The sequence below is a fragment of the Schistocerca nitens genome, chromosome 2 (genome assembly GCF_023898315.1).
Source record: "Schistocerca nitens isolate TAMUIC-IGC-003100 chromosome 2, iqSchNite1.1, whole genome shotgun sequence".
Classification (NCBI taxonomy): domain Eukaryota; kingdom Metazoa; phylum Arthropoda; class Insecta; order Orthoptera; family Acrididae; genus Schistocerca; species Schistocerca nitens.
In genome coordinates, this window is record NC_064615.1 from 844,096,680 (window position 1) to 844,110,931 (window position 14,252).

General features: G+C 45.5%; 1 protein-coding gene across 1 annotated transcript in view; it reads left to right on the forward strand.

The window, feature by feature from the left end:
- The window catches only part of LOC126235382 (facilitated trehalose transporter Tret1-like), a 352,999-nt gene that overhangs the window by 277,038 nt on the left and 61,709 nt on the right, over positions 1-14,252 (forward strand). Inside the window, exons 5-6 of the mRNA XM_049944104.1 lie at positions 6,295-6,413; positions 10,630-11,025. Of these exons, the coding sequence (XP_049800061.1) occupies positions 6,295-6,413; positions 10,630-11,025 (515 nt within the window). The remainder of the gene's footprint in view (positions 1-6,294; positions 6,414-10,629; positions 11,026-14,252) is intronic.

A 14,252-nucleotide genomic window follows, 5' to 3' on the forward strand; every position in this document is an offset into this window, starting at 1 on the left:
TAAAGTCAGTCACTATCCACGACAAAATGTCATTTTTTCCATGGTATTTTCTGCAGTTACCGGTTTCCGACTCTCTCTACGTCCAGTGCTGCAACTTTAACATCTGCAGCACCATCAGCTATAGCGGTGGTTTTGCGTACAATATGTGTCCATCATTTTCTAAACAGTTCACGTAATCTCCAGCTTCTTTTACAGCTAGCTCATTCGTATATTGATAAACGTGGACCAGAGAACAAACAAAAAGATAATCTAAGCTTTTAAAATCTGTTACGGAACAGAGATGAAAATTCAGTTCATAGATCCGATAAATAACGAAGCGGTACTGAACCGAACCAGGGAAAAATAAGCTGTATGCCATCGTTGATTAAAATAAGGCATATACTGCTAACACATTTCCTCAAGGATCAAGGAATAGTTAATTCAGTAGCTGAGGGAATATAAAAAATGTTACAAAGAGTGTCAGATACCGATAATATGGTGCAATACGTCAGAGGACTATAGTCTTGGCAGGACGCCGCGTGGAGACAGCAGCGTGGCTTTTTGTTGACGTGGCATGGGGTCACCCAAATGGGAATAACGCCCTCGCTTGTTATTAGCCAAGCATGGCTACAGAATGTATATTAACATGAAAATTCCTTTGCTGTGTTTGACAAAAACGCTCGAGCAGAACTCCTTCTGCGTCGGCAGGAACTCATATTTCATAACTGATAGCTCAGTCTGGTGGCGGGGGACACAGTCAACAGTTTATCCGCTCCCGCCGGAAGTTCAAGTCCTCCCTCAGGCATGGGTGTGTGCGTTGTTCTTAGCATAAGTTAGTTTAAGTAGTGTGTAAGTCTAGGTACCGATGACATCAGTATTTAGGTCCCTTAGGAATTTACAATTTGAACAGTTTATTGGTGGTGGCTCTTTGCAGTTGCGTTAATTATCATGGAACATATTGGTGGTGGAGAGTCTAGTGCTGGCGGGCAGACTGTTAAGTCGAGACGGTTACGGCTCCTCAAGTTATTTGTGAAAATGTGTTAAGTATTGCATTATAAAAGTGTCTGGGAGAGGGGACCACAGTAGATGATCGGATAGGTGGTGGCTCTAACCATTTGTTCGCTAAAATGTGTTAATCACTGTATTAAAAAGAATTAGCCGCAGATTCGTGATCAGCTCGTTGAGCCAGTTAATTAAAGATTTAATCTGAGAATGATTTCAGAATTCTAATAGTAAACGATATGTTGAGTAACACGAGGCCACTACCAAGCGTTATGAGTTCAGCGAAGGGACGTCTTTAAGAGAAGCAAAATGAATGGTTTACAGAGGACAATCGCGCGACGTGGTGTGGGTGTAAAAATAGAAGTGAGAGAACAAGACTTGAATACATTAGCGAAGTTGAAAGGATTTCACATTCCGGTGGTTACAAAGAGCTGAGGAGACTTTCACAGGATGCACTGGAGTGGACAGCTGCATCAAATCCGTCTTCGACTTGAAGCTAAGATCAACAACAAAAATAATAATAGTAAAAGCACAGTTCCTGGACAATCCGAGCAATTCATATGAGCTATAGATGTGGGCAACCTTGTGAGAAAAGTTATCCAAGTAAACTACGGCTGATTTCTCTCCTTAGAAACGTCACCTTCGAAAAGAGGTGCCTACTGTTTCCCTTTCCCATTAAGTACGAGGGCTATTCCGAAAGTAAGGTCCGATCGGTCACGAAATGGAAACGACTATGAAAATCCGATAAAGCTTTGCACAGATGTGTTGGGTAGTGTCTCTAGTATAACCCCAGTTAGCATCACGTCGCTCTTCTCATTTCTGAGCTCGCAGTGAGTGCGTAAAGATGTCTAGAAAATAGTGTCTGCCGCCAAGTACGGGGGCCTGGTGAGAAATTTCCCCTGAAGCTATGCAGCTAACATTACATAACTGTCGTGCTGTTTCGTCTTCAAGACCATTCTCAGCCGCATTCTGCAGGGGCAATGAAGATGCTCCTGCATCGTTTTCAAATGGAAATGTGAGATTACTCACAATACAGCCCGTAATTGTCTCCCTCTGAGTTTCAGCTCAGGTCACATGAACAGCTGGTTATGAAGACAACATTTCGGCACAAGACAACGAGCCGTAGGCCAGCGTAGAGAATTGGCGGAGAGCACTGGCGGCTGCCTTCTATAGCGAGGGTATGGGAAAGATGGTACAACGCTACGATACACGTCTAAGTCGGGTCGGCGACTATGGAGATAAGTAGCTGCAAGGTGTATCTAACTGTTGCAAATAAAACATTTTTGATTTTTACCGTGGTTTCCATTTCGCGACCTATCGGACCTTACTTTCGGAATAGCCCTCGTACATTCATGTGTCCATTCAATTCTTAAAGAAAATATATGATGTAGTAACTTACAGGGCAATCAAATAGCTAAATATTGAAACGGGCATCAGATTCCTTTGAGCATCTACAGACAATTTAATCATCAGCAGCAGCCGGTATCTGACATCCACTGCTCGAAAAATGCCTACTCCATTTACAAGCATCACAGTTTCCAGTAATAAGCAGCCATATTGTTCCTGTATGTTTTCTAATGCCCTCTACCACTTTCTTATCTCATGTACTCTAGCCGAGTACTTCCTTGGACCATCAGCCACCCTCATTTGACTTTCGTTAGAGCCACAATTTCATCTTTGACTGTAGTTTGTTCCTTGTCTCATTTATTTGTTTTCCTACCTCTCCACACATGCATCTCTCCTTTGTTTACTGAGCAAACTTCAGTTTGTCACTTCACATCATTGTCATTGTCATAGGATTCGTTACATCCTAGTTTTCTGATCTTGACTTACTCGTTGGACTTGTTGTTCAGCTGTGCCATCTCTGTTGCCTGTCTCTCTGTTGTTGTCGTCGTCGTCGTCATCGTCCTGTTACTGTAGGTGATGCGCTGTTTGATGGTTTGACCGCACGACCAGTTCTGCCGTCTCACGAGTTGTTCCCGGTTTTGTCATATTCCACTCTCTATTGTTTTAATAATACTACTTAGTTTACCAAAATCACTCGTTGCCATTTACACTCACCTGCTTATTTCTTTTCTTTCCATTCAAACGTTGTTTGCCCTGTTTTAGTAAACACAAACTACGATAAACTGCACAGCATGATTTCATTAATTGTGCTCTATGGATATGAAGATGGCAGTTTAGTCCTTTCGAAAATACTAATACAGTGTGTATAAAAGTGATCAAGGCAATAAAACTTCATATCAAAAGCTTTCTTTACATTCAATTCATTGGTCGCTCTCCAACCGAAAATGTCGAGTATTTATAATTCTTATATTAGCCTCTTAGCCATCTATCTTCCGGTCATCCTCCGACTGAGCCAAGAGACTGACGACGCGGTACCAATAGTGTCCTATATGTGGTCCATTGAGGTTGCATTGCGAAAGTGAGTCCACACCAAAGTTTCTGGTCGGCGGCAGATGCAGTTCCCCTTCCCAACCCCATCGGCAGTTAGAGAACGCTAATCATTTTTTAATGTGTCTGCGGTGGCAGCAACATTGTCGCGGCTCCTCTGCGATGCAATTACAGAAAGCACCGTATCCATGCCTTGCCCAAACTGATCGGACTGTCAAGATTATTACACATACTGTTAAGAGAATCTCTAAGGCTTCCTTAAACAGTTTCAACACGATGAGGTGGAAGTAATCTTCACGTTGCCATAACCCATAGTAATGGAACACATGGACATTAGCCAACCTCACCACGCGCTAAATGGTTCAAATGGCTGTGAGCACTATGGGACTTAACATCTGAGGTCATCAGTACCCTAAACTTAGAACTACTTAAGCCCAACCAACCTAAGGACATCACACACATCCATGCCCGAGGCTGGATTCGAACCTGCGACCGTAGCACCAAGCGCTGAACCGCGCACATGTGCTTTGGCTAGATTCTGTAAACAAAGAGAAAGGGCCCAAGTAATTAAAAGTCCATACGCACTGGTACAAAATCTGCATCCTTTCTTTACTACTGTCACGCTGGTGAGATGCTTGCCATTAATTTTATTTTGCAATATGTAAAACTTCATTTGCAAAGTACTCCCTCAGAAAAAATCGGAGAGAAAGGAGACAGTAATAGCCAGATTCTTTACGTACTGGAAAATAGTAGTCCCGAACCTGATTTCTTATACGATCATTACTCGAGGATTCACCTATTCTCACAAAATTAAGACTACCGTTACAATCAGTTGGAAGTTTCTTTCTGCGAGGAGATGAAGAGATACGTAAAACGACGCTGCTCGCACCTGCTTGCATCAAGGCACGATGTTGAACCTCTGTGGACCAAAGAAATTGCGTTGTGTATCCCGGCAGGTGGAACTTGCTGTTACCAGCTGTTAGCGCAGTATACTTTTTGAGGTTGGGAACTTGCTGAAGTGTGATGACTTCGAGGTAATAAATCTCCTGAGCACAGGGGCCTGAGCCCACTTCCACAGACTTCAACGTTGCAGTAACATGCTCCACTTCGAAGACGCCGGCGGAGATGGCAGCTCTTGGCGCGATTTATCTTGGGCCACGATACAGTTTTTTACTATCCATTACCGTGGACAAAGGCTCGTAATGTCGCCCTTGATTAAATGCCACTTTTTTTGTTGCGGTGAGTGCAACTACGTCGTGCAGGAGTTGTGACACAGCGTGGCAGAAGCTGCAAACCTACATCTATATCACCATGTGGTAAGAAGTGACACGTAGCCCCCCCCTTCCCCCAACACCCTCTACCCCAAAGCCTGGTTGCCTCCATCGTCCCTTCGTGTGATTACTCTCTCTCTCTCTCTCTCTCTCTCTCTCTCTGACCTATCGCGATGTTATTCACTGTCAATATCACCAGTATAGAAGTAGAATCTAGTCACAAGTGCTACTACCAGAGACACCGCCCAACACATCTGTGCAGAACTTCATCGTATTTTCTCTCTGGATTCCATAGTGCGCCAGACTGAACTGTACTTCCCCAGTTGCCCTCATAGTACCCAGTTTTAGCAGCGCATCAACAACGCCTATTCGTTTTAAGTAATTATCATTGTATTTTATTCCATTTCCTGTGCTGACTTCTTGCTGTCCGCGTTAGTGTCTCTCTGTTGTGCAGGCAGGATTAGTACGTTTTTGAAAGCTGCTCTCGACACTGTGACTTAACTTTATTTACATTTACTTAAATTTAGAATAACAAACGATTTTCTGTGTTGTAAACTCTGTCTACCCTCCTCAGTCAGCTAAGTAGCTGTCTTGAAGCTTCCTACAAGCTGGTATGAAACCGATAGCTTTCTTTGGTCGACACTGAGAAAGAGATTAAATTAAATTTTGTAATACCCATGCGCATTTGAAAATACGACGAACAGAACTTGTAGAGCAGCGTTACAAAAGCCCGTATCTGTGCAATGTTACGCAACTGCTGACTCTCGTGGTTGTAGCAAGCTTTATACCGTTGCTTTTCAGTGCATCTCTAAGCCCTTAAAAAGATGAAATTTTGATCAACATATCAGCACGAATAAGCATTCTTATTGATGTTCCTACTATTCCTGCTCATACTCCAAATATGAAGTCACAACTGTAGAAATACTGAAGTACCTGTTAGGTAGCCTTCGGTTAAGGTGGTGATTGTATGTAACACTTTCAACTTCCCCAGTGTAAATATACAGAGTTTTTTTAAGGTGTCACATATTTCTACAGGAGATAGAGCAAGGCACAGCACCTCGCGTACTGTTTATGGTTTGCCTGTAAATAATTGGTGTCATTGGAGTGGACTGCGTGCATTTGCAGCCTCGGGAATGATTGAAAGCGCGATAAAGGGACCATTAACAGCTGTCCACTGTAGTGGACATATGCACGACAGAGATAAAGTTGTGCCCAGTGAAATCCCAAGTGCTTTTCCAAACCCAAGCTGATTTTGCAATTGGCCGAGGATGCTCAATATTTGTTTCGATATAGCAAAAATACGATGACCAGACAAACGGCGTACCGTACCAGAAGTTTTGCCAGCACAATGGCCGTCGGTACGACGTAAATCAAGGGTCAGCACAAACAACATGCCGACGAGGGCGCTCGTCGGATGACGTCAGCTGCTGTGGCAATCGTCCGTGAACTTCGTGTCGTGTCGTGCCACACACGCGCGCACACACACACACACACACACACACAGAGAGAGAGAGAGAGAGAGAGAGAGAGAGAGAGAGGAGATAGGAGATAGGTATTTTCCTCGCGCACAGACGTCACTGGCTACTGTAGACAAAACGCGACTGTGACAGCTGGCACTTCAGCCTCTGCCGCTTTCTTTTTTTTCCAGAGCTGTGCGTGTCTGTGGGCTTCTTCGTGGAGTACCTGCTGGGCACGGTCACCGACTGGAGAAACGCTGCTCTGATCAGTGCCCTGCTGCCCATCATCTCCGTCATACTCATCACTCAGGTAAAACTCCCTCTTCTCATCCACACCACATCTCTTTACACCTTTTCTTTCTATATTCGGGTCAAAACGGACAAAATATGGAATGATGAACTTTTTCTGTGATCTGAAGTCATAAGTAGTAGGATAAGCGGCGTATTTTACAGTTCCATGAGAAGTATTTTCACATACTGCTGCAATTGACAGAATTTTTTGACTCACCCAAATTATTTAATAATGCAAGATATTTCCAGGTAACAACTTCATCTTCAGGCTCCAACACAAAAAACATTTAACAAAAGTTCATTTAGATATTAAAGGTGCTGTTTACAGTCTTGGCATGTGTTATGGTCATGCTGCGGAGAAAGAGGAGGATACCCTAACTGCGAGAGAATATTCACTTAGTTGGTTGATCTGCTGTTCACGTAAAAATTTCTAAATAATCACTCACTTTGTTGATATGAAACGCCTGTCTTCTTCTGGTGCGTTCATTACCTCCATCATTGCCGGCCGGTGTGGCCGTGCGGTTCTAGGCGCTTCGGTCTGGAACCGCGTGACCGCTACGGCCGCAGGTTCAAATCCTGCCTCGGACATGGATGTGTGTGATGTCCTTAGGTTAGTTAGGTATACGTAGTTCTAAGTTCTAGGGGACTGATGACCACAGATGTTAAGTCCCATAGTGCTCAGAGCCATTTGAACCATTTTGAACCTCCATCATTCTGGCTCCTTGGATCCTGTTAAGCACTCTTGCAAATCAACAATATTGTGCAGAAGAAACAAAACGACGGTCAAAACAAAATTTTCTTCGATTTACCCTTCGACACGTCGACGCTGGTGTTATCAATCACCTGCAATGTCCTCTACACATGTTATTGCCGCAACGCTGATGTTCGTTGACGAAATATGTTACAATAAGAGACTGTGGTGATTTGGTGTTAGAAACGACGGTATAAAAATTAATTTAAATAATAACGAAGATACAGCTACTGGAACAAAGATTTTCATGTGTTTTGTTAATAGTAAAATATATTCTATTTTAGTAGTACTGAATTTAAAGTCGTTGGAAAAACATCAGTTCTTGAAATCCGTAATTTCGTTTAGTTTCGGCTACAACGATTAAGATATTTCACATTAAGATAGTGAGTGATTACTTAAAAACAGCAGATCAGCAAAGTAAGTGAAAAATCCCTCATACTAGGTTGCGCTTCTCTTTGTGTACAGGATGACCACAGCACATGCCAAGACTCTGAAGAGCGACTGTAATATCTATGTGTACTTTTGTTAAATGTTTCTGTTTTGCCATTGCAGCGTGAATTCTGTCCCTCGAACATGTTGCTTCATTAAATAATTTAAGTAAGTCAACAAATACTGTGGCTACTAGCCGTCTCTGAAAAAACTTGGAAACAGTCGCTATCGATTAACAGTCAATATGGCTTTAAATGATTTCACAATTGCTGTTACACAATTCTAGAGGCTGTAGAAGGGTTACAGTTCTCTTTTGGACCGTATCGTGCTAAACAGCTTATTAGTATCGTGTTAGAAAGCCTAGTTATTTGGTGATGGTTTATTACTTTACCCGACCCGCACGTGTAACTCGACACGCGACTTGCTAGATGGCGAGCCGGGGTCGTGAGCCAAACATAGATACTATCCGCGCAAGTCATTGACCTCTGTCGACCTTGGTGAGATTTTCGAGTAGCTTCCCACTATCGTTTACGCTAATGCTGGGTTGCTCCCCAATCACCGCTTCAGACAATACGATACGCAAACAGGTAAAATCCGGAATGAGATTTTCACTCTGCAGCGGAGTGTGCGCTGATATGAAACTTCCTGACGGATTAAAACTATGTCCCGGACCGAGGCTCAAACTCGGGACCTCCCTCCCCTACCCTGTGGCTAAGCCATGTCTGCGCAATATCCTTTCTTCCAGGAGTGCTAGTTCTGCTAGGTTCGCAGGAGAGCTTCTGTGAAGTTTGGAAGGTAGGAGACAAGGTACTGGCGGAACTGAAGCTGCGAGGACGGGTCGTGAGTCATGCTTGGATAGCTCAGCTGGTAGAGCACTGGCCCGCGAAAGGCAAAGATCCCGAGTTCGAGTCTCAGTTCGGCACACACTTTTAATCTGTCAGTAAGTTTCAGGTAAAATCCGGTTACACACAGAACGTAGGTCACACGATTCGCAGACAGATGGCTCTCGCCACTTCTCTCCCTTACGTTGACTGATGTCTTAGGCGGCAGAAAGGGCATCAAATGGTTCAAATGGCTCTGAGCACTATGGGACTTAACATCTATGGTCATCAGTCCCATATAACTACTTAAACCTACCTAACCTAAGGACATCACACAACACCAAGTCATCACGAGGCAGAGAAAATCCCTGACCCCACCGGGAATCGAACCCAGGAACCCGGGCGTGGGAAGCGAGAACGCTACCGCACGACCACGAGCTGCGGACAAGGGCATTCTGCCACGAAATAAAAAGAAGAAAAATCCAAATCGTGAAAACAGTGGTTCTCATATGACAGACTAAACGCTTTTTAAGACATTGTTACGTGATCCATCCTGATGAGTTCCGGCACACAGTTTTAATCTGCCATGAAGTTTCATATAAGCGCACACTTGGCTGCAGAGTGAATATCTCATTATGGAATACTTTTTTTTAACATTCTGTATTCACAACCAAATTTTTACCCGTGTCCTATCAGAGGTTTCAGTGTCTCACGTCGTGTGAAGGAAGGAAGATCAGAGTTGAACACTCCGTCGACAACAAGGTCATTAGAGACGGAGCACAAGCCCGGATTAGGGAAGGATGGGGAAGGAAATCTCCCACGGCTTTTTAAAGGAACCATCCTGGCATTTGCCTAAAGCAGTTCATGGCCAGACGGGGGGATCTGAACCGTCTCTCCTTTCCAATGTGCCCCCTTGCCCGGTTTCACATCTGTGTTGCTGCAATGGTCCCCCACCCTCCACAGCAGAAAGCTGTCATTGGTTGTTGCTTTGCTATGCTTCTTAGATTTCGCTTTAAATCTCTTTCTCTCCGTCTATCACTGCAAACGTCGTGACCGAGTCTTGCTCTTATAAGGGAACCTCCCCATCGCACCGCACCCCCCCCCCCCCAGATTTAGTTATAAGTTGGCACAGTGGATAGGCCTTGAAAAACTAAACACAGATCAATCGAGAAAACAGCAAGAAGTTGTGTGGAACTATGACAAAAATAAGCAAAATATACAAACCGAGTAGTCCATGCGCAACATAGGCAACAACAAGGATTGTCTGAGTTCAGGATCGCCGTGGTCCCGTGGTTAGCGTGAGGAGCTGCGGAATCAGAGGTCCTTGGTTCAAGTCTTCCCTCGACTGAAAAGTTTAATTTTTTATTTTCAGACAATTATTATCTGTCCGTCCGTCCGTCCGTCCGATGCGAGGTAATTGCACCGTAGTATGGGAACGTTGTATGAAAACGTTAAAAACATATGTTTTGACAGAGCACAGGGAAAACCGTGTGACTGTGAAACTGTTGCATTCATTTGTTGCAGTTTATGTGGCAAACTCTTATGTTTTCATCACTTTTTTTGGGAGTGATTATCACATCCACAAGAAAACCTAAATTGGACAAGGTAGAAGAATATTTTTACCCATTCGCCAAGTGTACAAGATAGGTGAGTCGACAATATATTCCTGTCTTGTGACGCACATGTCGTCACCAGTGTCGTATAGAATATATTAGACGTGTTTTCCTGTGGAGGAATGGGTTGACCTATGACCTTGCGATCAAATGTTTTCGGTTCCCATTGGAGAGGCACGTCCTTTCGTCGACTAATCGCACGGTTTTGTGGTGCGGTCGCAAAACACAGGTACAAATCTTATTACAGTGAACAGAGACGTCAATGAACGGACGGACAGATCATAACTTTGCGAAAATAAAGAAAGTAAACTTTTCACTCGAGGACCTCTCGTTCAGCGGCTGCCCACGCTAACCACGGGAGCACGGCGCTCCTGAGCTCACACTATCCTTGATGTTACCTATCTTGTCCATGGACTACTCAGTTTGTATATTTTGCTTATTTTTTTCATAGTTCCACACAATTTCTTCCTGTTTTCTCGATTGATCTGTGTTCAGTTTTTCAAGGCCTATCCACTGTGCCAACTTATAACTAAATCTGAGGGGGGTGCGATGAGGAGGTTCCCTTGTTAGCTAGATCTGTAGAAAGCGCAGGCACCAGTAACGCTGTTCCGCGGTCGACAGGTGCCGGAGACACCGATCTGGCTGGTGTCGCGCGGCCGCACCAAGGACGCGGAGAACGCGCTGCGCTGGCTGCGGGGGTGGGTACAGCCGGCGGACGTGCAGGCCGAGCTGAACGAGCTGTGCGCCTACTACAAGCAGACGGACGCGGACGAGGCGTCGGCGGCGCAGTCCGGCACGCCGGGCCGCTACCGCAAGCCGGCGCCGCCCCAGCCGCCGCCGCTGCGGCGCGCGCCGGACGTCATCCCGGCGAGGGCGCTGTCGCTGCGGCGCATGTCCGCCGAGATGATGACGCCCGACGAGGAGGCGGCGGCCGCGCTGGCCGCGCTGCACGAGCGCCACCGCGGCTCCCAGAACTTCCCCGTCGGACTGCCCGCCTTCGCCGCCCCCCGCAAGGAGGTACGTCGCAGCCAGTGGCGGACTAAGATGGAGGTGGAAGGGCGGCCCGCCCCGTCCTCGGGTCCAGAGGAGGGGTCTCCAAATCTCGAGGGCCTAAAGATTCGGATGCGTTCCAGGAACAGACAAATTTTAACCAAATCCCAAACAAACACATATACTAAAAGCACGTGAGAACTTGGTACAGGCACGAGTATTCAAACACAGAGATATGTAAACAGGCAGAATAAGGCGAAGCGGTCGGCAACACCTATACAGGGTGTTACAAAAAGGTACGGCCAGAGTTTCAGGAAACATTCCTAACACACAAAGAAAGAAAATGTTGACATGTATCCGGAAACGCTTACTTTCCATGTTAGAGCTCGTTTTATTACTTCCCTTCAAATCACATTAATCATGGAATGGAAGCACACCGCAATAGAACGTACCAGCGTGACTTCAAACACTTTGTTATAGGAAATGTTCAAAATGTCCTCCGTTAGTGAGGATACATGCACCCACCCTCCGTCGCATGGAATCCCTGATGCGCTGATGCACCCCTGGAGAATGGCGTATTGTATCACAGCCGCCCACAATACGAGCACGATGAGTCTCTACATTTGGTACCGGGGTTGCGTAGACAAGAGCTTTCAAATGCCACCATAAATGAAAGTCAAGAGGGTTGAGGTCAGGAGAGCGTGGAGGCCATGGAATTGGTCCGCCTAACCAATCCATCGGTCATCGAATCTGTTGTTGAGAAGCGTACGAACACTTAGACTGAAATGTGCAGGAGCTCCATAGTGCAGGAACCATATGTTGTGTCGTACTTGTAAAGGCACATGTTCTAGCAGCACAGGTAGAGTATCCCGTATCTCCATTGAGCTTAGGTGGAAGAAAATGGGGCCCAATCAAGACATCTCCAACAATGCCTGCCCAAACGTTCACAGAAAATCTGTGTTGATGACGTGATTGCACAATTGCGTGCGGATTCTCGTCAGCCCACACATGCTGATTGTGAAAATTTACAATTTGATCACGTTGGAATGAAGCCTTATCCGTAAAGAGAACAGTTGCACTGAAATGAGGATTGACACATTGTTGGATGAACCATTGGTAGAAGTGTACCCGTGGAGGCCAATCAGCTGCTGATAGTGCCTGCACACGCTGCACATGGTACGGAAACAACTGGTTCTCCCGTAGCATTCTCCATACAGTGACGTGGTCAACGTTACCTTGTACAGCAGCAACTTCTCTGACGCTGACATTAGGGTTATCGTCAACTGCACGAAGAATTGCCTCGTCCATTGCAGGTGTCCTCGTCTTTCTAGGTCTTCCCCAGTCGCCAGTCATAGGCTGGAATGTTCCGTGCTCCCTGAGACGCCGATCAATTGCTTCGAACGTCTTCCTGTCGGGACACTTTCGTTCTAGAAATCTGTCTCGATACATACGTACCGCGCCACGGCTATTGCCCCGTGCTAATCCATACATCAAATGGGCATCTGCCAACTCTGCATTTGTAAACATTGCACTGACTGCAAAACCACGTTCGTGATGAACACTAACCTGTTGATACTACGTACTGATGTGCTTGATGCTAGTACTGTAGAGCAATGAGTCGCATGTCAACACAAGCACCGAAGTCAACATTACCTTCCTTCAATTGGGCCAACTGGCGGTGAATCGAGGAAGTACATACCGACGAAACTAAAATGAGCTCTAACATGGAAATTAAGCGTTTCCGGACACATGTCCACATAACATCCTTTCTTTATTTGTGTGTGAGGAATGTTTCCTGAAAGTTTGGCCGTACCTTTTTGTAACAGTCTGTATAAGACAGCAAGTGTCTTGCGCAGTCGGCACTCGAGTGATGGGGCACTGTATCTCCGAGGTAACGATCAAGTGGCGATTTTCCCGTGCACTATTTCACGAGTGTATTGTGAATGTCAGTAACCCGGTAAAATATCAAATCTATGACATATTTGCGGCCGGAAAAAGATCCTACAAGAATGGGACCGAGGAGAATCGTTCAGCGTGACCGAAGTGCAACCCTTCTGCAAATTGCTGCAGATTTCACTGCTGGGCCATCAAGTGCAGCGTGCGAAATGTTCAACAAAACATCATCGATATGGGCTTTCAGAGCCCAAGGCCTACTCGTGTACCATTGGTGACTGCAGGACACTGATCTTTACGCCTTAGCTGGGCTCGTGAATAACAAAATTGGACTGTTGATGACTGGAAACATGTTGACTAGATAGACGAGTCTCGTTTCAAATTTTATCGAGCGCATGGACGTGTACGGGTTGGAGACAACTTCATGAATCCATACACCATGCATGTCAGCAGGGCTGTTCAAGCTGGTGGAGGCTGTGTAATGTGCAGTTGGAATGATAAGGGACCCGTGATAAGTCTAGATACGACTATTGACAGGTGACATGTACGTAAGCATCCTGTCTGATCACCTGCATCCATTCATGTCCATTGTGTGTTCCGATGGACTTGGGCAATTCCAGCAGGACAGTGCGACACCTCACACGTCCATAACGGCTACGGAGTGGCTCCAGGAATACACTTCTGAGTTCAAACACTTCCGCTGGCCACCAAACTCCCTAGACAAGAACATTATTGAACATGTCTGGGATGCCTTGCAGTGTGCCGTTCAGAAGAGATCTCCAGCCCCTCGTGCTCTTACAGACTTATCTTCAGCCCTGCAGGATTTATGGCGTCAGTTCCCTCCAGCATTACTTCAGACGCTAGGCGAGTGCATGCCAGTCGTGTTGCGGCACTTCGGCGTTCTCGTGGGGGGCCCCGCGCGATATTAGGCACGGGTACCAGTTACTTTGGCTCTTCAGTATATGTTCAGAAAATAAGAGGCGCCATACGTTTGGGAATTATAAAAATAGGTACCTACTTATCTATTGTCACGTCATAGCATTTGTCAGTGGGTGGGTTCAGAATGTTAAGAACATTCTTAAAACGTTGCGTGGAACTTAAAAACTTCTGCTGGACGCAATTGTTATATATGAAACTTTTTTGATGCCTATGACATCTGCATAGGTTTACTATTAAGTACAGTTTAGAAACATGCTCAAAAAGTGCAGCGAAGAGCTTATCAGTTTTTAACTGAAATATTATATTCTAAAAAAGCACAAGCACTCCGCCCTCAGGACACAAGTGGCCCAACGGGACCATCCGACCACCGTATCATCCTCAGATGAGGATGCGGATAGGAGGGGCGTGTGGTCAGCACACCG